The sequence below is a fragment of the Neofelis nebulosa genome, chromosome 3 (genome assembly GCF_028018385.1).
Source record: "Neofelis nebulosa isolate mNeoNeb1 chromosome 3, mNeoNeb1.pri, whole genome shotgun sequence".
Lineage (NCBI taxonomy): Eukaryota > Metazoa > Chordata > Mammalia > Carnivora > Felidae > Neofelis > Neofelis nebulosa.
The window spans coordinates 205,067,007-205,091,217 of NC_080784.1; the positions used below are offsets into that span (position 1 = coordinate 205,067,007).

The 24,211-nt window shown below is 59.2% G+C and overlaps 2 protein-coding genes across 2 annotated transcripts in view; one reads left to right on the forward strand and one right to left on the reverse strand.

The window, feature by feature from the left end:
• RGS12 (regulator of G protein signaling 12) overlaps nucleotides 1-15,612 on the reverse strand; it is a 119,745-nt gene extending 104,133 nt beyond the window's left edge. Inside the window, exon 1 of the mRNA XM_058719615.1 lies at nucleotides 15,507-15,612. The gene's annotated coding sequence lies outside the window, so the exon portion shown is untranslated. The remainder of the gene's footprint in view (nucleotides 1-15,506) is intronic.
• Nucleotides 15,613-15,750: 138 nt separating this feature from the next.
• Nucleotides 15,751-22,170, forward strand: LOC131506036 (uncharacterized). Its single transcript, XM_058719681.1, has 3 exons — nucleotides 15,751-15,986; nucleotides 18,331-18,398; nucleotides 21,758-22,170. The coding sequence occupies exons 1-3, from the start codon at nucleotides 15,828-15,830 to the stop codon at nucleotides 22,146-22,148; spliced, it is 618 nt and encodes a 205-aa protein (XP_058575664.1). The 5' UTR covers nucleotides 15,751-15,827; the 3' UTR covers nucleotides 22,149-22,170.
• Nucleotides 22,171-24,211: the final 2,041 nt, after the last annotated feature.

The window sequence follows — 24,211 nt, forward strand, 5'->3', positions numbered from 1 at the left end:
AGCTGCCCTAAGAAGCAGCCCCCACGGCAAAGAACGATGTCTCAGGCCGCCAGCCGGCGAAGTCACGAGGCCTGCCGGTAGCTGTGTCACATCTTCCGGGGCCACCGCCCCCACGAGAGCCGAGCCCGGATGCAGACCGTCCCCCCCCTGCGGCCTGGCCACCACCGCGGGCACAGCCCTGGGACAAAGGACCCAACTAAGCCTCACAGTGCCGACCACAGAAGCTACAAGGTGAGAAACGCGGGTCATCCTCTGCCGCCACGTGCCAGGGACTATCTGTTACGCAGCAGCGGTGATGAGCAAAACCGTGAACGATTTCACTTGACTTGCTCTCACTCCTACTATCGACACAGAGCAGCCTGCATTTGTTTCCAGGCAGCAACGCATGCTTAACGCTCCGAAATACGTTCCCTCAAACCTAATCTGTGATGTGCTGAGTCAGGAAATCGTACCGTGCGCACCTGAGAGAAACGGACGACCGAGCGGAACACGCTGGCTGAGGGAAAGGGCCACCGGATGACTACCTCCCCGCTGGGACCTCGCAGGTCGCGCCAATGAGGAAAGCGAGGCTGCCCAGTCATGACTGAACACACTCGGCTAATTCCGCTTGGGCCCGTCGGCACGCCCCCAGCCGCCTCTCGCTTTGTGTCAGCACGTGAGACGCTGACCTCCCTTGAGGTTTTTCTACCGACAAAATTATTTACCTGGCCCTCAAAGAGTCTGTCTCGGTTCCTCGGTGGCCTCGTCCCCCAATGTGACGCCAATCCAACCTGGGGGGCAGCTCAGCAGCCACGGGGATGATTAGCGTGTGTGCTTGTTGGCTGATTTATAGAAGGCTGAACAGAAGAGCACAACACAGAAAATGCTCCGGCCCGGCATTTTGTGATTATGCAGCCTTTGTGCGTGGGGCTTTTTTTAATGCCGGTTCCTGAGGTTTCAACACTTCACGTCCAAAGAAACCAAGAGGTTTCTTTGGCCAAGAGGCCAAGCCGCAGGGACCTCGGATCTGAGAGCGCGACTTGTCTGCCCTCCTGGCCGGGCTCCCCACTCCCCAGGAAGAGGCTGCCCCTCGCTAAGCAGCCCCCCCAGCCCCCCCCACCCCCACGGGGATCAGCAGGGGAGACCAGAACTCACTCCAACAGCAAAGCAGCTCTCAGATCAGGAAACAGGGCGATTATAAGCAATCAGGAAAGAGGAGAAAGAAATAAGAAAAAGAGAGAAGAGCTTAAACACTGGCAACTTGAAGGTCTCGTCTCTCGGAACACATCAAAAAAACGTATGTACAGTTACTACCTGCAGCCTAATAGCATTAGGAATTCCGAAAACACCGAAAATACCGTGGAGTTGAAAAAAGAGTTATGCTAATGTCATACTGACTACATAAAGAAAGCTTGAGGGGCGCCTGGGTGGCGCAGTCGGTTAAGCGTCCGACTTCAGCCAGGTCACGATCTCGCGGTCCGTGAGTTCGAGCCCCGCGTCAGGCTCTGGGCTGATGGCTCGGAGCCTGGAGCCTGCTTCCGATTCTGTGTCTCCCTCTCTCTCTGCCCCTCCCCCGTTCATGCTCTCTCTCTGTCCCAAAAATAAATAAAAAACGTTGGGGAAAAAAAAAAAAAAAAAAAATTAAAAAAAAAAAAGAAAGCTTGAAACACTAGCCGGAAACTTCCCCAGCCTCCTCCTTCAGGAGAACTTTCGTGGCCCTGAGTGGGCGGTGGTGCGGGTGGGGGTGGGGGGGCGGCTGAGACCCCTCGGTCCCTGCTCCCCAGTCCTAGTCACAGGCCCCAGTCATGGCTCGGTGGCCGCACAGGGAGGCCCGCGACCACCGCAAGTGCCCAAAGCCCTCCAGACACAAGGGCCTGAGGGGACAGGATGGTGCCCAGCGGCACAGGTGTCCCCGGCCGGCTCCCGGTGTCCCACCTACAGGCCCCGGCCGGCTCCCAGCAGCAGTTCTAACCCAGCACTGGCCCCTTTCCTAGCGTGAGGAGGACAAAGTCTACATTCGGCAGAAAGAGTATCATTTAAATTACACAGGTCCGTTTTACTGGCTCAAAAACACTCATATATCTCCTGAGGGATTCTAATCTTTTGGGACATGAAGTTTACATCAAGCAAAATCTGTGGGCGAGCCCATCAAGAGGAGCAAACGTCACATGCTCTCTCATCTCAAAGAGAAATCAACACGTGAGACCTCGACCACTAGGGCAGTGCGCCCTGTCATACGGGGCTCACAGGGGCTCGGGGGTGGGGCAGTCTGCAGCCTGGGACGACACCAGGCATGGGCGTCCACATCCACAACCAGCGTCCCCCGAGCACACGCAGGGGCCCGGTCACTGGCCTGCCCCGCGGACTCTCCCCTGTCGTTCTGCACTCCCTCCGCCGTGCTGGACGGCACAAAGCTACTGAGGCGGGGGCACTGCGACGTGACTTCCTTTATTCACGTCACATGAAGGACGTTTTCCACACAAGAAGGAGTTTAAGAAAGACCTCGATTACGGAAGGAAGCTCGGCAGAAGGGAGGCGAGCCAGACCCCCAGCGCCCCGCAGCAGCCCGCCGTCACCTGGCCTCCGGGGCAGAGCTCAGCCCCGCGCCTTCTCCCGCTCACTCGGCACCTGCCCTGAAGCCACCAGGCTCGCCTCCACCTGCCCGCACCTTCCCTCGGGCTCATCTCCAACCAGTAACGCTGGCCCGCTTCTCTGGGGACCCAGCCTGCCTGCCGAGGCCAGCCCAAACCGCAGTGTGCCTGGCGGGCAGGCCTGTGGTCACCGCCTCAGGACCGTCCCGCGCCTGCCTCACCCGTGGGCGCCTTCATGCGTTCGGCGGCTGCGGACCGGCTCCTTCGGCAGCACAGGAAGACCGTTCTCAACAGTGACGGTGACGGCCTCGCCTCCGTCCCGGTGCCAGCCGCTGCTGGCGGACGGCACGGCCACCCACGGAAGGTCAGGGGGACGCACGGGAGACCACACAGCCCGACTCCTTCGGAGAATTCACTCCTCCCCATCCTTCACCTCTCCCCGGCTCAGCTCGGACCCCACTAACTCCTCCAATGCCCACCGATGCCCCAACTGTCCTGCGGACCGGCGGGCCCCACACGCCAGCCGCGTCTGCTGTCAGCCCAGGGGTGGCACTAGGTCACCTCCGACGTCCTTCTGAGGGAGCGGCACCCACACTCAGATCATGTGTGGGCATCGGGACCTATCTGCGAGCAGGGGAACGCGGGGCCAGGCAGGATCCGGATCCACTCAGGGTCCACCTGCCAGAGGTGAGGACACACCGAGGCCGTGAACTTCAGAAGTCCTAACGGAGGGGAAGCATCACGCCGACCAGGAGCTCAGAGGAGGGCCGGAAGCCGCAGCCCGCCCCCGCCCAGCCCCCACAGCCAGGACCCAGCAGGACCCAAAGGGCAGACTGAGGCCAACCTACCCCCGCAGCCAGCGGGCAGACCTCCCGGGAGCCCGGCTTGCTCTGGGCACCTGCCTGACCACTGCCGAGAGTCAGGAGCAGGCCAAGCGGGAACTGCGACCCTCCAGGATCTGTAGCTGATGGGCCTGGGGGTGCTATTCTCCATTCCAGAAACAAATTCTAGCTCAATATCTTGAAATACGGGGGCTAAGCCATCTCGATTTTCCCTTCCTGTTGTTAATTGACTTTCTTTTTTTAAATATTTATTTATTTACTTATTTCTTTTTAACGTTTTTTTTATTTTTTGAAGGAGAGAGAGAGAGACAGAGAATGAGTGGGGGAGGGGCAGAGAGGGGGGAGACACAGAATCCAAAGCAGGCTTGGGGCACCTGGGGGGCTCAGGCAGTTAAGCCTCCTACTTCAGCTCAGGTCATGATCTCGCGGTCCCTGAGTTTGAGCCCCACATCGGGTTCTGTGTTGACAGCTCAGAGCCTGGAGCCTGCTACGGATTTTGTGTCTCCCTCTCTCTCTGACCCTCCCCCACTCAGAAAAAAATAAACATAAAAAAAAAAAAAATTAAAAAAAAAAAAAAAGAATCCAAAGGAGGCTCCAGGCTCCAGGCTGTCAGCACAGAGCCTGACACGGGGCTCAAACCCACAAACCACGAGATCGTGACCTGAGCCACCCAGGTGCCCCCTGACTTTCCTTTCTTATCTCTACTCAATATTTATTGTTTGTGGTTTTTCAACCCGGGCACAGCGGGACTACGGAGTTGTCGGCTTTAGCGAGTTAAACATACAGGACACCCGGTGAAATGTGAATTTCAGGTAAAAAATGAGTAACTTTTTAGTCTAAATATGTCCCAAATACCGCACGGTGTTTTGTCTGACAAATCTAGCCGAAGGGATGGAGGAGGGGGAGGCCCTCATGGTGACTCAGTAGCCCTTGGTTCCTCTCTGCGGGAGCCCGGCCATCTCCCATTACCAGCACTCGGACTGTCACCTCCGTTCCTGCCCACTTCACCCTCCCCCTTCGCCCCCCTCCCCCCGCACCTCTCCCAACCCCTCACAGCCGCTTCCTTGGGCAGAGTGGACAGCGGCAGGCCAAGGACAGGAGGGGACGAGCCAACCCTGCGTCCACCTGCCCGCCGGCCCCCCTCACTCAATCCCCTGCCCTCACCTGCCTTGCCTCACCCCTGAACACCTATGAAAGGCTGAGAACGATTTTCCTCGTCAACAAATGGGCCTTATGTCAGGCCCCCCACGTGACATTCTCCTGCCCACATATAGTCTCGGCCATTCCCTACAGGAATCTGGAGGAACAGGCAGGGCTGACAGAAATCCTTCTGCTCTCCACATCTTTCTCTGTCACTCCCAGGAAGACAGGACAGGCCACAAACACGCCCAGTCCCGGTGCCCACGTCAGCGTGGGGAAGGCTGGGTCCTGCCCACGGGGAGGCTGAGGGCAGAACCCCATTTGGAAGCAATGGAGGAGGGGTGACCAGAGGGGGTCGCGCGGGCAGGAGGCCCCGCCCCCTGGCGACCCCACCTGGCTCCTCACCTCCCAGGTCCTGGCAGGGCGTCGTGGGCTGATGGTGGCCCCAAAGACATCAGGCCCTAATCCACAGAACTTGGAAACGACCCCCTTTGGAAACAGGGTCTTTGCGGGTGGGCTTACGTTAAGGATTCTGAGACAGGAGATGCTTCTGGATGATCTGGGCAGGCCCCGGACGCCATCCCAAGTGTCCTTATGAGAGGGAGGCGGAGGAGAGGTCCGACGCAGGCAGGGGAGAGGTCACGTGAACACGGAGGCAGAGACGGGGCGGTGTGGCCACAGCCCATGACCACCAGCGGCCCCCAGAAGAGCCCCGAAGGGAGCACAGCGCTGCCACCACCTGGATTTGGACTTCTGGCCCCCAGAACGGCAAGAGAACAAATTCCTGCTACTTGGAGCCCCCGGTTTGTGGGGCTTTGTTACCACAGCCGCAGGAGACTACCACGACAGACGGGCGCAGGGAGCCCTCCTCCCCCTGGGCCCCGGCCGCCCCGGCCTCTCAGCGAGGAAGCCGACGGGCTGCTGAATGCTGAACCTCACAGAACCGGCTGTGACTCTGAATCTGGCTGGACACAGAATCTGGCTGGACTCCAGGCAACTAGGGACGCAGGGCTCTGGGGAGCGGGTGGTCTGGGCACCTGCCCAGTACCTCCCAGGGAACATGTGTCCTGGGCTCAGCTCCTCTGACCGCGTTCAGAGAGGAGCCACAGGGGCGCCTGGTAGCTCGGTCAGTGAAGCGTCCGGCTCTTGATTTCGGTTCAGGGCACGATCTCATGGTTCGTGAGTTCGAGCCCCGCACTGGGCTCTCTGCTGTCAGCTCAGAGCCCACTTCGGATCCTCTGTTCCCCTCTCTCTGCACCCCACCCCGCCCCCCGCTCGTGCTCACTCACACACACTTTCTCTCTCTCTCTCTCTCTCAAAAATAAATGAACATTAAGAAAAAAAAAAAAAGATGTGCTCCACAAGGTCTGAGTCTCCCACCTGGGCACCTCCGGGGCACATCCACTCAGGCAACGACACCGCAAGCCCAGACGTGACGTCACTAACAGTCACCGACAAAAGTCCCCCATGTGAGACACACACACGCTATCCTAGCTAATCCTCACAGAGGCCCCATCCTTCACCTTACCTTCCGACGGAAACTGCGCACGGAAAGCATTTTGCCCCAGGTCTAACTAGACGGTGGGGTGGAGGACACGGTGCCTGAGCCAGTGGTCTGCGTCCTTCCGCTCCGGCCTCAGATGGAGCCCCACGCCCAGGCAACTCAAGCCGGGCCCCGGGGTCGCCAGCCCGAGAGGTCAGAGAAGAGCCAGCCCTGGGCTTTACGATATCCTGGGTTTGTTAAGGAAAAGCTTTTAGACTAGAGGCGCTCACTCCCTGGTTCCTGGATTCTCCTGACGAGAAACAAGTGAACCCAAAGATCGATGCCTGGCTACTCAGCAAAGCACAGGAGGTCTAGCAGTGAAGCAAAGAGCCTCACGCGTTCTCCTATGCTGCTAAATCAAGTTCCGGCCGGTTACAAGATACGAAAGCCAACCATCTGAAGGCACCTGAGAACGTGAAAAGCAGGTGGAAAGCAGAGGGGTCGTCCCCTAAAAGAACGGGTTGCCCTGGGTAAGACACGCGTTCGTACAGATGGCTGGAACTCTGGTGGAAGGCAGCAAGCCTCCTAGCTTCAAGGCCGAGAACAGAGTTTGGGCACGGCTGGAAGTGAGGGGGACACCTTAATGTCTCAGAAAGGAGGCAGCCTGGAAGACAGATAGCCCTGAGGTGGGTCTGTAAACTCGGCCCAGGCCCTCGGCCAGCCCCTGAGCTGCCCCAAGGAGCAGAGGCGAGGAGCTGGTAGGCCAAGTGCGCGAGGCAGAGACGAGAGCGGAGATCTCAGTTTGAGTCAAGACAAATTAACTTCCGGAACAAAACGCAAAACTCTCCAGAAGCGAGAATCACCACAGTGGACCGTCCACAACGCTCAGCACATGATCAAGGATTACCCGATGTTCACAGAAACGGGAGGATGACCCACAGTCAAGAGAAAAACGAGTCCACAGAAATTGATCCTGAGAAACCCAGGGGTTGAAATTAGCAGATAAGACCTTAAGGCAGCTAATATAAAGTGACAACTTTAATGCAAAATATGATCACAATAAACAGATGACATATCTCAGTAGAGAAACAGAAACTATAAATAAAAGTAGGCACCAGGCTGGCTTAGTCAGTACAGCATGTGGCTTGATCTCAGGGTCACGAGTTCAAGCCCCGCACTGGGTGTAAAGCTCACTTTAAAATTTAAAAAAAAAATTTTTTTTTTAAAGCAAGTGGAAATTCTAGAAATAAAAACTGCAGTAACTGAAATGTGGAAACTCACCAGATGGAATTAAGAACACACTGGAGGCAGAAGGAGGGGTGAGTTAACTTGAAGACAGACTAATAGAAACTACCCAATATGAAAACTGGCAAAAATGATTTTTAAAATGGACAGAGCCTGATGCCCAGTGGGACAACATCAAGCACCAACAATAAATGTAATAGGAACACCAAAAGGAGAGAATAAATGAGATAGAAAAAAATACTTGAAGAAACCATGAACGAATTTTCCCCAGACTTGGTGAAAAATTACAAACGTATAGATCCAAGAGGCTCAACAAAGCCAGGGCAGGATGAATACCAAGAAAACCGTCCCACGCATATCGCACTCAAGTGCCGAGAGATAGGGGTGCCGGGGGCTCCGTCAGTTAAACGTCCAGCTTTTGGTTTTGGCTCAGGTCGCGATCTCATGGTTCACGGGTCCGAGCCCTGTGTCGGGCTCGGTGCTGACGGCACGGGGCCTGCTTGGGAGTCTCTCTCCCTCTCAAAATAAATAAATAAACTTCGAAACACGAAACAAAACGGAAGCCCTGAAAGACAAAGACGAGAGCTGGAAAGCAGCATCGCCACCTAACACACGGGGCGCCACGGCTATGACAGGGTTTCATACAAATGCAGCAGCCAGAAGACGCTGGCAACCTGGAATTCTACATCCGGCAAAGAGATCCTTTAACACTGAAGGAAAATAAAGGCATTTCAGATAAATGAAAACCAGGAGGATTTGTCACTGAACAGGCAAGAAATGCTAAAGCGTTTCAAGTGGAAGAGAAAGGATACCGGACAGAGACACAAATCTGCAGGAAGGAAGGAAGCACACCAGAAGCGGTGGACGTGTAAGTAAATATTTTAAAATATTGGTGTTTCCCTCTTAATTTCTTTTCTGATGTTTTCTGTACATTTATTTATTTTTTGAGAGACAGAGGCAGAGCACAAGTCGGGGAGGGACAGAGGGAGAGGGAGACACAGAGTCCGAAGCAGGCTCCAGGCTCCAAGCCACCAGCACAGAGCCCGACGCGGGGCTCGAACTCACGAACTGTGAGATCGTGACCTGAGCTGAAGTCGGTCGCTTAACCGACTGAGCCACCCAGGCGCCCCCCCCCCTTAATTTTTTTCAAATACATGAGTTTTCAAAACAAAAATTATGGGGCACCTGGGTGACTCAGTCAGTTGAGCATCTGACTCTTGATTGCAGCTCAGGCCATGATCTCACAGTTCGTGAGTTCGAGCTGACAGCACAGAGCCTGCTTGGGCTTCTCTCTCTCTCTCTCTCTCTCTCTCTCTCAAAATAAATAAATTAAAAAAAATTTTTTAAGGGTATTCCAAATAGGGGTGCCTTGGTGGCTCTGTCGGCTAAGCGTCCGACTCTTGCTCTCAGCTCAGGTCTTGAGCTCAGGGTCGTGAGTTCAAGCCTCATGTTGGGCTCTGCTCTGGGCGTGAACCCTACTTTAAAAAAAAAAGGAATATTCCCAATATCATTTATTCCCCACCCCCAAGTTGCTTTGGAGGAATTTGTGTTTATTATTTATCAGCTAATAAAAAAATTCTTCAATTTGGGGGAGGGATATTTAAACACTGAAAAATGTAAATGGATAAAATGTTCACATTCAAAAGCCAACACTGTCAAACTGGATACATGATCGGGACTCAACCGTAGGTTTTATAAGAAGCTGACTCTGAACACAAGGACACAAACAGGCTGAGCACAAAAGAACGGAAGAGGTGTGCTGTGCAAACAGTAAGCGTGAGGAAGCTCAGAGGGCTGACTTAATATGAGACTTCAAGCCCCATTCATCAGCACAATCATCACCACAAACGTGTGCCAACTTAATAACAGATTCACACACATGAACCAAGTGTGAAGGAGCAAAAAGCGGAAACAGACAAATGCAGTCAGTGTTGGGAGATGCTGAAAACCTTTCTCAGCAACTGGTGGAAACCCCCCGAGTCCCTCCCACCCAACATCAGTAATGACACAGGACATGTGAACACTACGTGATATTTCTACGCGCCCGGCAGTTTTAGGTGTTTGAGATCAGCCATGAATGCTATTGAGGAAGAAACCCTGGTCTCATGGAAGAGATGGTCTTATGGTCTTAGGAAAAATGGGGGGGTGGGGGGGGAGAAGGAAAAAAGAAAACCAGAATAAAAACTTGAAGTATGTTTACTATCTTCCAGAAAAGAAGGTCCTAAATCTCTGAATAAAGAACAAGATGATATTTTTTTTTTTTAAAGAAAAGGGAAACCAAAACAGAACTCTTGAAAACGGAAAAGGATAATGGCGATAAAGGGACTAACAGAGGGCTGGGAGACAATGGGACACAATCTCCCGAGAGCTGAGCAAACGTCTCCCAGATCAACAAGAGGAGAAAAGAGATCAGGGGATTAGCAGGCCAGCCAGGAGATCCCAATTCCAGATACACGGAGTTCCAGAAAGAACTCAAGATTGAAAGCAGGAAATTCTCACGGGAGTAACAGAAAAGTCAGTTCCCAGGCCGAAGGGCCCCACCCCGTGCCCAGCACAGCGGCACAGCGTTGAGAACAAGCACCATCATGGGCTAGTTCGGGGCACGGGGGGAGCAAGGGAAGCCCCCGTGAGCTTCCTGGGGCCAGATCACAGACGGGACAACTGAAGTCAGAACGGCACCCGTGATGGAAATGGAAGACCACGAAGCTACATCTTCAAAAACCTGAGAAAATAGGGGCACCTGGGTGGCTCAGTCGGTTGAGCGTCCGACTTTGGCTGAGGTCATGATCTCACGGTTCCTGGGTTTGAGCCCCATGTCGGGCTCTGTGCTGACAGCTGGGAGCCTGGAACCTGCTTCTGATTCTGTGTCTCCCTCTCTCTGCCCTTTCCCTGCTCACACTCTGCCTCTCTCTCTTCCTCCCTCTCAAAAATAAATAAACATTAAAAAAAATTTTTTTTAAAAACTGAGAAAATATTTTTCAGTATTTTCAATATTCTATACCCAGCTAAACCAAAAGTAACTGAGGAGTAAAGATATTTTCAGAACCAAAGATGAGAGTAATATCTACGTAATGTCCCTTAGCTATCCAGAATACCTCCTTCAGCAAAACGAGGAGTGAGCCCAGGCGGAGAGAGGGGTCCAGAGTGCGGGGACCGACACAGAGGGACAGTGGCACAGGGGACGCTGGGCGACAGCCGTGCAGGGGCCTTCCCGGGACCAGAACAGACTGGGGCAGGACGCGGGACCCCGGGAGAAGACGCCCCAACAGCAGGCACCGCCACAATGGGGGTGTAAGGCAGGAGAGAGTTCTGGAATAGGCGGGTGGCAGGGCCGGGTGGGAAAGCTGCTGCACTCAGTGTCCTGGCCGGTCGGTGACAAACCATCCCTAGGGTCAGAGGTTTAACCAAAAGCTATGACTGTGGTGGGAGGTGGAGGGAGAGGAAGGGGTGGAGGGGCCTTGGGAGAGCAGAGGTTCCGCTGCACCTGTGGCAAAACGGAAAGCTCAGACGACACTGCAGGAGGCGCGGACAATCTGTCGTCTTGGCCCTTCACCCAGCGTCCTGGAGGGGTGATCACGACCCAGGTTGAGGGACAGCAAGATGCAGAAAAAGGTGAGTAGCACGGTGTGTGTGTGCACGCGTGTCTGGGGGTGCCTCTGTGTCTGTGGGAAGGTGTCTGTGTGTGCCTCTGTGGGGATCTGTGTGTGCGTGTGTACCTCTCAGTATCTGCGTGGGTGTCTTGTGTCTGTGTGGAGGGATAGGTCTGTGCGTGTGCGTCCGTGTGTGGGTGTGCCTGTGTGTGCACATCTGCGTGTGTGCGTGTGTGTCTATCTAGAAATGACCGTGTGAACAGGAACACAGCCGGGGAAGGGTGTACCTCGGGGGTCACCATGGTTAGAGGCTTGGGGACAGCCGAGCCACAGGATGGGAGACGGAAGACGGCCAGAAAGGACAAAGCACCTGTTGTCTGTGGGAAAAGCTCTAACACAAGAGCTCTCCGCCCGGTGCACAGGGACCAACGGATCAGGTGACCTTTTGAACGAGTGAAGCCAGAAATCACGGGTAAAAATCACATGGGCCTGTGTACAGAGAGCGCGTCTCAGGAGAGACTCCAGTTTTCATCAGACGGTCAAGGGAGCAGTGACCACGCCCCACCCCCCAAGCAGTAAGAACAAGTCACCTGAGGCCGATCTTCTGCCCGGGCCACCGGCCCCACCCCAGAAGGTGTGTGAGATGAAAGGTGGTCCTCCCAGACACCGGGTGCGGAGCACGGCGGGGGGCTGGACAGCGGTCCCGAGACTCAGGTCCCAGTTCCCGGACTGGGAACGCCACCGACAGGCAGCAGGGACTTGGAGGTGTGACAACGTGGAGGTGGGAGAGGCCCCGGGTCTGCAATCGCAGGGGCCCTTGTGGGAGGAAGGCAGGGAGCCGGGGAGCCGGGGACGCGGGGCCCAAGGACTGAGGACGGCCCCCAGAAGCTGAGAGGGGACGGAATGGGCTCTCCGGGAGGGAGGTGTCACTCAGTTTCGGCCCAGTGACACCCATCTCGGACTTCTGGCTTCCAATGCGGAAGCCCCGAAGTTTGTGGTGATTTGTTACAGCAGCCACAGGAAACTCTTTCAAGCGCTAATTCGAAAAAGAAATGTTTACAGGACTTCCACCGAGTCAAAGAAAAGGTAAAATGTAACAGGGCACCTGCTGCACCCACCGCCTGCCGCCCCGACACCCTGTTTTCTCCTGCGTCCTCACTGTCTGCCTGGCCCGGTTGGTTCTGACACAGACGGGGCAGGAGACCACACAATCGCAAAGTGAACCCCTGTCGTCTTCCCTGGGAGGGTGGGAGGGACGGCCGCCAGCACGCCTGTCCCTCCCGTCCCTCCCGTCCCTCCCACGTGCGTCCTGCAGCCTCAACCAGCCTCCCCCCTGCCCCTCCCCCCACTCGCCCCCCGGCATCCACAGCCAGCGCCCAGTCCCGGCCCTACAGCCTCATCTGCTCCCCGGCCCTCCCTTCCCAGCAGCCTTCATTCTAGAAAGTGGGAGCGAGGCCTGCCCTTGACCCTGGGGCTGCCAGCACCGGCAGCTGCCCTCTCTCTGCCGCGCAGGCCTGCTCGGTGCCCCTCTCCTCACCCCGACCCGCCCCACGACACAGCCACCACGGCCGCCCCGCACGTCCAGCCCAAGTCCACGGCCTTCCCTCTGGCCACCACAGCCTCCCTCGCCCCGCTGGTCCCCATGGCCCCAGAAGTGCCCACGTCCCTCACTGCCCGTCGGCCAGGGCCCTCGCTGTGGGCACCCAAGCACTGGGCCGTCCACCTGAGGAACGTCCCTCAAGTCCGGGTCCCGTGCCTGCGGTCTCTGGTCGTCAAACCCACCGGGTGGGGTGGCATTTTTATGAAGTTCACACGGTGACAATTATGTTTCCACAGTAAAACTTTAACCACACTCTACCCCCCCTCCCCTCCCCCACTGCCCGTTCCAGACGCCAGGACACCTCCCCGTGCGCTTCACCCCACGGCCAGGGTGGGGGTGCTGCCCCCTCCGCTGCGCCCCTCCTCTCCGGAGCCGGCCCCCTGCGGGACCGCCGGCCTCCCGCGGGCCCCTCCCACAGCACACGGTGACCACGGCATCACTGACACGGGCCGCTCCCAGGGCCCCGGACAGACCCCTCATGGCCAAGAGCGGCCTCCTGGCAGGCCACGTTCCCGAGCCATCCTCTAAGGGGAACTGAGGCACGAGTGGGCGGTCACCTGCCCAAGGCCTCATCCCAGGAAAGTGGCCGGGCGGGTGCCAGGCCAGGAGGCACACTCGGAAACCCCTGTCTGCACCCAACTCTGGGGCTGCTCTCCATCTACACCCTACAACTCTGGGCCGCTCTGTCCACACCCTACAACTCTGGGCCGCTCTGTCCGCACCCCACAACTCTGGGCCGCTCTGTCCGCACCCCACAACTCTGGGCCGCTCTGTCCGCACCCCACAACTCTGGGCCGCTCTGTCCGCACCCCACAACTCTGGGCCGCTCTGTCCGCACCCCACAACTCTGGGCCGCTCTGTCCGCACCCCACAACTCTGGGCCGCTCTGTCCGCACCCCACAACTCTGGGCCGCTCTGTCCGCACCCCACAACTCTGGGCCGCTCTGTCCGCACCCCACAACTCTGGGCCGCTCTGTCCGCACCCCACAACTCTGGGCCGCTCTGTCCGCACCCCACAACTCTGGGCCACTCTGTCCATACCCCACAACTCTGGGCCGCTCTGTCTACACCCCACAACTCTGGACGACTCTCTGTCTACACCCCACAACTCTGGGCTGCTCTGTCCGCACCCCACAACTCTGGACCACTCTCTGTCTATACCCCACAACTCTGGGCCGCTCTGCCTACACCCCACAACTCTGGGCCACTCTGTCCACACCCAACAACTCTGGGCCACTCTGTCCGCACCCCACAACTCTGGGCCGCTCTGTCCGCACCCCACAACTCTGGGCCGCTCTGTCCACACCCCACAACTCTGGGCCACTCTCTCTCTACATCCCACAACTCTGGGCCACTCTCTGTCCATACCCCACAACTCTGGGCCACTCTGTCCACACCCAAAAACTCTGGATCACTCTGTCCACACCCCACAACTCTGGGCCACTCTCTCTCTACATCCCACAACTCTGGGCCACTCTCTATACCCCACAACTCTGGGCCGCTCCGTCTACACCCCACAACTGTGGGCCACTCTGTCCACACCCCACAACTCTGGGCCGCTCTGTCTACACCCCACAACTCTGGACGACTCTCTGTCTACACCCCACAACTCTGGGCTGCTCTGTCCGCACCCCACAACTCTGGACCACTCTCTGTCTATACCCCACAACTCTGGGCCGCTCTGCCTACACCCCACAACTCTGGGCCACTCTGTCCACACCCAACAACTCTGGGCCACTCTGTCCGCACCCCACAACTCTGGGCCGCTCTGTCCGCACCCCACAACTCTGGGCCGCTCTGTCCACACCCCACAACTCTGGGCCACTCTCTCTCTACATCCCACAACTCTGGGCCACTCTCTGTCCATACCCCACAACTCTGGGCCACTCTGTCCACACCCAAAAACTCTGGATCACTCTGTCCACACCCCACAACTCTGGGCCACTCTCTCTCTACATCCCACAACTCTGGGCCACTCTCTATACCCCACAACTCTGGGCCGCTCCGTCTACACCCCACAACTGTGGGCCACTCTGTCCACACCCCACAACTCTGGACTGCTCTGTCAACAGCCCACAACTCTGGACCGCTCTGTCTACACCCCACAACTCTGGGCCGCTCTGTCTACACCCCACAACTCTGGGCCGCTCTGTCCACACCCCACAACTCTGGGCCGCTCTGTCCACACCCCACAACTCTGGGCCGCTCTGTCTACACCCCACAACTCTGGGCCACTCTCTATACCCCACAACTCTGGGCCGCTCTGTCTACACCCCACAACTCTGGAGCACTCTCTGTCTATACCCCACAACTCTGGGCCGCTCTGTCAACACCCCACAACTCTGGGCCGCTCTGTCCACACCCCACAACTCTGGATCACTCTCTGTCCATACCCCACAACTCTGGGCCGCTCTGTCCGCACCCCACAACTCTGGACCACTCTCTGTCCATACCCCACAACTCTGGGCCGCTCTGTCTACACCCCACAACCGGGAAACCCGCCCGGCCGCTGCACTGACGTTGCCACAGTTAATCGCTGGAGTTAGGGTCCCTGGAGACACCTCGACCCAAACAATGCGGCCGCCTGCTGGGGGCGACCAGGAAACTCCAGACCGGACGCAGACACGGGCCCCCGGGCTCCGGCCCAGGTCTGGGCGAGCGCGGTGGGCACGGCGGGCCCCGGTTCTCGGCCCATCCGCCGCCCCCCACCCCGACTCCGGCCCGGGACCCTCGGGTCCTGCCAAGGACCGGTCGGCCCCTCGGAGACCCCACAACCCAGGCTCCGGCGGGGTCCGCCCGCGCGGGCCCACGACAAAGTCCTCGGCGGAGGGCCCAGGAACAAAAGGAGAGCGGCGGGCGGCCGGGCGGCTCGGGGACGCGGGGACCCAGACGAGCGGGACGCCGGCCGCCCCCAGGACCCCTCGACCCTCGGCCTCGCTGGGCGGGGCCGGCGGCCGGGCCGCGGAGCGCGCGAGCGCGCGCCCAGAGAAGAAAGAAACGGAGGCGGGGCGACCCTGCGCCCGGCCCGCAACCTACCGGCCGCTCGCTCCGCCGGCCGCGATCCGCTCCGCCCGCGCGCGCAACGGTCGCTCCGCTGCTGCCGCCCGCCCGGGGGGCGGGAGCCCCGGTGGGCGGGGGACGGAGGGGCGTGGTCTGCGCGGGGGCGGGGCGGGTGGAAGGCGTGGTCTCTAAGGACGTGGGCGGGTCCAAGACCGAGCCAGAATCCTTGGCCTGTGGGGCGGGGCCTCGGTGACGGGGCGGAGCCGCCAGGGGCGGGGCGGGCCTACGGGGGCGGAGTCTACAGGGGTGAGGGACTGGGCGCGCGGCCAGGCTTCCAGGGGACGAGGGTAGAAAGAAATGAGGGGCGGGGCCTCAGCCGGAGGCGGGGCCTGCGCGGCGGATATGGGGGGGCGGAGCCTCCGGACCCGGGACAAGACTTCCGCTGCCCGCGCGGAGGTGGACGGAGACTCCCGCGGTGGAATCCTTCCAGATACCCCGCCCAGTCCTCTCTTTTCTGTAGGCCCCGATCCCCTCCCATTCTGGGGCTTTTCCTGCGCCTCCTCCCCGGGTTCCACCTTACACACCTGCCCAGGTCTCCTCCCATCTCCTCGGCCCCTCCTGCGCCCCCGCCAGGAGTCCCCTCCCGGCCCGCCCACCCGAGTCCCTTCCCATCTCCCCCGCCCCGGTTCCTCCACAGCTCGAGTCTCCTCTCGCGTCCCTGCCCCGGGTCTCCTCCCGACTCCCCCCTTCCCAGCCCGGGTTGCCTCGAGTCTCCTGGGCCCCGTATGCCCCCCAGCCTGGGTTCCCTCCTGCCCCACCACCCGGGTCCTCTCCCGATTCCCGAGTTACCCCCTCAGGGTTCCTTCTTGCCTCCTGGGCCCCCTATCCTCCCCGCCAGCCCGGGGTCCCAACTGCGCCCCCGCCCGGGCCCCCCTCGCGAGACCCCCACTCTGGCCCCGATTCCTCTCCAGCCCGGTTCCTGAAGGCGACTGGACGCTTCCTCCATGCCCCCGCCCAGAGTCTGGGATCCCGCACCCTCTCCAGAGGACCTTGATGTGCATCTAGACTGAATTCCACCTGGAAATAAGGGAGGGGAGCAGATAAGAAGTGTGTTGTCCCCCCAGGAGCACAATCATCCCCTAGTCCTTCCCACAGGTGCGAGAGCCAGGCAGGCTTTGCCCGGTTGCCCTGGAGGTCCCCAGGGGCACTGCTCCAACCCTCCCCTCCTGCCTGAGTCCCCCAGGAGACCCTCCAGGGTTACCTCTCCCCTGCCTCCTGTTGTCTTCTTCCTCAGTAATCACTGTTTCTTTGGAAATTACTTTCTCTGTAGTCATAATGACCAGCTAGAGTACTTTGGGGAAACAGTTCCCTGGGCATTTGCCCTACACTCTAAGTGGGGAAAAAAAATCAAGTGCAGGATTCCTGACTAGTTGGGTCCTGGCTTTCAATTACACAGCCAGCTCTCAGACCTGGCCGAAGCCTGCTGGGTTGTCTATTAAATCATCACGACAAATACACTAGCCATCATGCCTCCAGTCCCTCTGTTGAATGGAAAAACCGGAGAACTAAGCCACGTTTCATATTTCCTCCAGAGCTCCCAAAACGATACCAAGGGGGATTTTCCCCCTACAGCGTATTGTCAGTATGCGTCTTCCCCTTCTTGCAAATAAACCACCTAGCTGGACAGAGTTACAGAATGTGGAGCCGGCATGGTGGACGCGGACGGGCCACCAGGAGAGCTGCCACGGGGCCAGAAATGGGGAGCTCTGAGACGCTGGGGGCCCACTGTCTCCACAGCAGCACTGCCGTGGCCCGTGCGCCTGGGGAACTCATGTTGCGGCCTCGCCCCCAGTGCAGTGGTGTTGGGGATGAGGCCTCTGGGAGGTGATTGGGTCATGAGGGTGGAGCCCCCACAGATGGGATTCGTGCCTTATGAAAGAGACTCCGGTGAGCTCCCTCGTCCTTCGCCACCGGCTGGCTGTGAACCGGTGAAGCTCTCACCAGACACTCAATCTGCCGTTGCCTTGATCTTGGACTTCCAGCCTCAGGAGCTCTGTTGTTGATAAGTGTTCCCCTCACCAGTCTGTAGTATTTTTGTCATAGCAACCCAGGTGGACTGAGACGAGCACCCAAGCCTACCTCTGCTGTATGTGCAGGGACAGGTGCAGGAGAGCAGATGGGCAGTGTTCCGCCCAGTCACAGGCCTCAGCCCCTTCTGATCGTATCACGTATCCCTCCTGCCTCCTGAGATTCTGTCTTCCCTGCCTTGTCTCAGCTGTGTCTCAGCTGCCAGCTTAAGCCAGGGTCCCTTTTTCATCCTCTCGTTTCCTTTCACCAGCGCTGGGGCCCCTGCTCCTTCCGGCTTGCCCTGGACTCCTCCTCTTGTGCCTTCTTTCCCTTTGAAACAGGCCCCTCACTGCCTGTCCGTCCTCCACGCGCTTGTGTCCTGGACCCTGTGCAGCACCGTCCCTTCTCCCGTCTCCCTCTCTTCTGAATGTATCACCTGTCTTGTGTGGCTTCAGAAATACTTGTCTCCCCTCTCCATGCCTCCCCACCGCGTTTTCCTGGTTGGGATCTCCTCCTCATTAGGTCTTGTATTATTTGTTTCGGTCCCAGGAGGAAATTTGAGAAGAGTCTAACAAAGCCCCGGTTGGTAGGAAAGGCAGAGAGTGAGTGCAGAGCCAGGACCCACAGTGTGGAGGGAACAGGTGCCGCCTCCAGGGCTGAGGGAGCGTGGGGACAACCCAGAGAGACAGGGAGAGACGGAGCAGCCAGACAGGACCCAGGGGAATGGCTGCACACAGAGAAAGCTGGGAAATAAGCCCCACCCTCACCCTCCTCCCGCTTTCTCACCTTCTAGGCTCCTGCTGAGTCCCACCAGTGGAGGCTTCCGGAGCAGGGAGGAGGAGTGGAGAGCCGCCCTGGGAGGTGGGTGGTGCAGCAGGTCTCTCATTGCCTTCGTCTTGCTTCTCCGCACGTGTGTGCCGGGTCCACGCAGGCAGGCAGCATGCCTGGGAGAAGGGAGGGTGCTGATGCAGCAGGGGTGGGGCGGGGGAGCTGCTTCCGTGCTGGCCCATCCCTTCGGGGCACTCAGGACCCCTGGAAGTGGGGGAATGTCATGCTGAGAAGGGGCAGAAAAGGAAACTGAGTCTCTATTTGAGAAGACAGGTCTTATCGATCAAGTTCCCTCTACCAGTCAGGTGCTTTACAAGAGCCTCCGGCCAGGGGTGCCTGGGTGGCTCAGTGGGTTGAGCGTCTGACTCTTAATTTCAGATCAGGTCATGATCTCACAGTTCATGAGTTCGAGCCCCACGTCAGGCTCTCTCCGTCTCTGCCTGTTCCTCCCCCACTGTGCTCTCTCTCAAAAGAAATAAATAAGCTTTACAAAAACAGAAAAAAACAAGAATGTCTGGTCTTGGCCCTGGGACGCTGTTCCCACTCCCTGTGAAGCCTGACGCCCGCCTGACACGCCAGAAGTGACGTTTGGCCCGTGTCTGGGGGCCCCGGGATCCAGTCAAGCTGACTTCGAGTTCATCACAGGCACCCCTACGGCTCCGCCTGGCACACACCCGTGGTCTTCATTCTTTACCTGTGTTTTCTTTTTTTTAATGTTTGTTTTTATTTATTTCTGAGAGAGAGGAGGAGGAGCAGGGGGAGGGGCAGAGAGAGAGAGAGAAAGACCGAGAACCCCAAGCCGACTCCACACCATCAGCACAGAGATCAACGTAGGCCTCGACCCCACAAACTATGATATCATGACCTGAGCCGAAACTGAGTCAGACACTCAACCGACTGAGCCACCCTGCCGCCCCTATTTTTTTTTATTTTTTTTAATGTTTGTTTTTGAGACAGAGAGAGACAGAGCACAAGCAGAGGAGGGGCAGAGAGAGGAGGGGGGACAGAGGATCCGAAGCAGGCTTATAAATAGCTCCCCCTTTCTCTCTAGGAGTCCGTTTGGGGCGATAAATTATCTGGTCACCCAGCCTCAGAAATGTCCTCTGAGGAGCGCCTGCCCACAGGCTGTGGGCTGAGGCCCCGGGGGCGCAAGGGGGGAAGTGGGGGGCGCCTGAGTGAGCAGCCGGGTGGGGGCCGGACCGCGGGGCTCTGTGGCAAGCGGGCGCTAGAGGTTGGTTGGCTCCCACGATGGCAGAAGAGGAGAGCTGGTGGGCAGGAGGCTGCGGTGCCCCCCCCACCCCCGCCCCGTGGAAAGCCACGGCCATTTCCGTTCTGTTCCCGGGGCCCAGAGCCTGCCTGAGGGGAGGCGGGACCCCTCGGCGGGAGGACCCCTCATGCCAATGCGGGTCTGTACGGTAGACGTGTCTCCCGCCTCCAGGGTCGCTCTGTCCCCAAAAGAGGGCTGCCCGGACTTCATGAGAACTGTCCCTTTCAGGGTTTGAGCAGACACTGGCTCCAGGCCACCCCAAACCCCGTCCTGCCCTGAGGTTAGAGCCGGGCTGGCATGGAGGGGCCCAGTCCGTAGCACATGCGCCAGTGGGTCCGCAGCCCCCGTGGATGTCCCCCCTCGCCCCTAAATGTAAAATCGTACAGACGCTACCCGGCAGCTGGCGGGACCCCCCCCCCCCCAAGCAGTCCCCGGCCCTGTGGGTTCTGGGACCCCGCGGCTGTCCCCTCAGATGCAAAGCCATCCAGCAGAAGCCGAGCCACACTCCAAAGGACGGCGATGCAATCCGTGGTCCTCGCAGGGACACGGTGGCTGTGTGTGTCACATTCTACCCCTGCTCCCCGCTCTGTGCATTTTCCAATTTCCCGTGTCATTAAAAAGGGGGGCTTTCCTGCACAAAGCGGCTTCTCAGTCACTAAGAACACTGACCTAGGAAAGGAGGCACAGAGCCCTCCCACCCCCAGCTGGGTAGGCCCAGAGCTCGCTCACACCCTCACACCGATGGTCAATGCCACCAGGGGAGGAGGCCCCAAGGCCACCAGTGCGGGGTTTGCTGCGCTCCTGGAACTCACCTGCCAGTGACTACAGGGGAGTCGGGACACCGTTGGGGGGGGGTTCTAGGGGCTGAGTGCTGATCCCCCTTCCCCAGCTGGCCACCAGGCGGCTCACCAGTGGGAGTGACTTCCCGCAGCCTGTGGTCTCTGGGGACACGCCCCCTCCCTCCCCCGCCCCCCACCGCCCCCAGCAGGCATGGACTCCGGAGAGGAGGCCTGGGGCTTGTTCCTGGCCAGGCCCGTGGGTGGCTCCCCCTGGGGGCGGGGTGCCTGCCCCCTCCCCACTGGTCTGTTCCTCCCTGCGGTGGGACTTGCTACTGGGGGGTGGGGAGCGAGCCGCCCGCGTGGTCTCCTGCCAGCAGCGCCCCCCCCCCCCCCCACCGGCCTGCACCTCGCTCACCTTCCTTACTGTCCCCTGGGATGTAGGCAGCGCTGGGTCAACCCAGAGGAGAGGATGTGGCGCTCTGGGTCACCCATCTGGAGCCAGGTGGGCACATCCACCTCACCTGCTCTGAGAGCAGGAAGGATTCGCTGGGAACCCCATTGCCTTCTCCCACTGTCCCCGCACTGTCCCCTCACTGTCCCCCCACTATCTCCCGCCACTGTCGCCCATCACTGTCCTCCCTCACTGCCCCCTCACTGTCCTGCACGGTCCCCTCACTGTCTCATACTGTGACCTCACTGCCCCCTCACTGTCCTCCCTCACTGCCCCCTCACTGTCCCCATCACTGTCCCCCTCACTGTCCCCCCACTATCTCCCGCCACTGTCCCCCATCACTGTCTTCCCTCACTGCCCCCTCACTGCCCCCTCACTGTCCCACACGGTCCCCTCACTGTCTCACACTGTCACCTCAGTGCCCCCTCACTGTCCTGCCCTGCCCACCCCATCCTTCTGTACGTCTGGTCAGTGTGGTCTCTGCTGGTCCTCCCAGCACTCCATGCAGCCCGGTTGCCCCAGCTCCTGGGGCGGGGGTGGGGGGTGGGGGGTGGGTATTCTGTCCTTGACCTAGAAAGGCCTGGCCACATGAGCCCCTCCCTCAGACACACACCTCTGGTGTGGACGTCACCAGGTCAGCTTCCCTGGATCCCACCCTGCCCCTGACACCTGTTCCCCCCCCCTCGCTCCCCTGCACCCACCCCCTGAACCCATTCTGCAGGTGGAGACTGAGGCTGGAGCAGGGGCGGTAGCAAGTCAGGACTGGGTGACGGGGTTGGGATTTGATCCCAAAGCCTGACTCGGCCCCTCCCCTTGAGCCCTGGGCCACCGGCCCGAGGCAGGCCACACACATTGCCTGGTCCTGTTCACAGTCCCACGGCCTCGTCTTCTGCAGGACGAAAGCCGATTGTCCTCAACTGGCCCCTGTGTGCCTTCCAAGAAGTCATGAGACGGGACGTGGGGCCTCACAGCCGAAAGCCCTTGGTGCCAGGAGAGACGAGACTGGACCCGGTGCTTGTGGTCAAGTGCTACTGGACGGACTCAGCCTGGGCCCAGGGTGCCCTCCTCCTCCCCAGCCTGTGCTCCTCCTGCTTTCCTGTCCTCCGTGGGCCTGCTGGCGAGCCGCCCCGGGGGCTTCTTCCTCACCTGCCAGGGATCAACTCACCCCACACGCGCTGCCCGGGTGGAGACGAGGCCCATACACACACCTGTCTCCATCCTGCCATGCTGCACGGGCGTCAAGTTCACGTCTGTCCCACGGCCCCCACCCCGGAGCTCCTGGATAGAAAGGACCACAGCTGGCCATCGGCAGGGACACAATGTCCAGGGCAGGAGAGAGGAGGCTCCAGGAAGTCCAGGTGTGGTGGCCCAGCAGGGCCACTTCGGGAACCACACCCAGCAGGCTGGGCAGATCTGTTCCAGAAGAGCCCTTGGCTGTGTGGAGGAGGGGACAACAAAGGGCAGTGGCAGTCATGCACGGAATGGGGACAGTGGATCTGGGGGCCTGCGGTCAGCGGTGTGGGCCAGGGAGGGGTGCGGACCCCAAAACAAGAACCAAGGGGGCAGGCACGACCAGAGAAGGACAGACCCATGTGGAACCCAGAGGGTTTGGGCAGATGAGGGGTCACCAGGGAGATGGACGTGGGTCTCGGGGCCCCCAACCCAGCTCGACTCACACCCGCCCCCACCTGAAATGCTCTGGCTCCAGGCCCCCTCCTGAGGCCCTCCCTGACCTTCCTGGGGGGAAAGCCGCCCCTTCCCTGAACATCCACAAAACCGACCGGCTGCACCTCTGTGTTTTGGAATTCATTACGGTCAGTGCACAGGGGAAATACGTCAAATGAAGCATAATGGTTTTACCCAGAACACATGAAATTAATTAAATAGAGTACATGGCTACTAAATAGAACTTGTATTAATTAGGGATATTGTTACCAAATAGAACATGCAGTAATTAGATAGACCACATCGTTACCGAACAGAACATACACTAATTAACCGGAACACATTGTTCCTGCATGAAAAGTACTTGATTCTTCCTGGGGCTCCAGGGAGGATCGCGCTGGTGGCCAGGGACAGGGAGGCCCCACAGGCAGGGCAGCGTTGGGCAAGTCCACAAAGCAGGAAAGGGGGTCCCCCACGTGGTGTGAACATCACCCTCTTGTACAGACTCGACTTTGAAATGTCTCTTCCTATTTGGGGGAGATGTAGCTTAGGAGAGTGTCTCCCTTCCTCGGAAAATGAACATGAAATAAATCAGAAAGCATCATCTCAAAATAGGAAAACGACAGTGTAATACATTGCAGGCCTCCCCAGCCTCCCCATCCTCAGCCCGCACGTGCCCATTTACAGGTGTGGAGACTGAGCCCAGGAGACAGGTGCCGGCCGCGGACGTAGCCCTGCCCAGTGTCCTTGAGAGTGTGGCACCCCAACCTGGCCTCCAGCCCTCCCTGCGGCCCCTCTTGCCCCCCTGAGCTGGCTCTGAATGCTGCGGACCCACCGCAGGCCTGCAGTGTCCCCAGAGGAGTAGCCCAGCCAAGCCGTGTGGGCGGAGGAGGGCTGCTGGAGCTGTTAGAGGGGCCACCCGGTCTCGTGTGTGTCCTTCTCCGCCTGGGACCCACGGAGCGCCGAGTCTGGGGCGGGTGGGCAAGCACCGGAGGGCCCGAGCGGGAGACACTGGCCTCTGGAGGGTCAGGCCTCCCTCCCACCTCGGGGGCACAGAGATTGATAGGGTGGCATCGGGGCTCAGGGACCCTGGCGGCAGCACCAGAGACAGAGACAGCGCGGAAGGAGGAAGGAGCCCCCACACCCACCCCAGTGGCTGACCGAGCGGAGCTGAGGGGGCCCTTCCCACGCTTTCTATGGTGACACCTGGGGTACAGCGTGGGGAACCTGTGGGCGCTCCCCTGGTCACCCGGCCTCAGAAACCGGGCAGGACCAGTATGACCCCAATATTAAATGGTGAAAAGGAGCAATGTGTCCCCAACACCCCGCTGTCCCGCAGGCCAGAAGAGCCAGGCCCCCCCCAGCCGACCGTAGCAGGAGGCGGTCCCCCCCCCCCCCCCCCCCGCCCTGTCACTCGCAGAGGGCGAGGAGGGTTTGGGAGTTACTGGGGTGAAAGTGTGACCTTTCCCTTTCGCGGGGACCAACTGTCCCAGTGCCTGGGCCTTGCTGGGTTTTGGCGTGGGAAGTCCTGCATCCTCGGAACCCCCCAGCCGCAGGTCCCCCCACCTCCGGGCACCTGACGTGTAAGCAGGACGCCCGCCCTCCACACTTGAAGGAAGCCAGAACCTCCTCCACACCCCCAGTTCTCCTGCTCTTGGTAACACTGCCCCCACGTGCCACCGAT

What these genes read in the sequence shown, in the direction of transcription:
- LOC131506036 (XM_058719681.1), top strand. Translation starts at nt 15,828, where the DNA reads ATGAGGGGCGGGGCCTCAGCCGGAGGCGGGGCCTGCGCGGCGGATATG. An exon ending in CGCCCAGTCCTCTCTTTTCT is followed by an intron (nt 15,987 to 18,330) that starts GTAGGCCCCGAT and finishes CTCACCTTCTAG; the next exon opens with GCTCCTGCTGAGTCCCACCA. An exon ending in GTGGAGAGCCGCCCTGGGAG is followed by an intron (nt 18,399 to 21,757) that starts GTGGGTGGTGCA and finishes CGTCTTCTGCAG; the next exon opens with GACGAAAGCCGATTGTCCTC.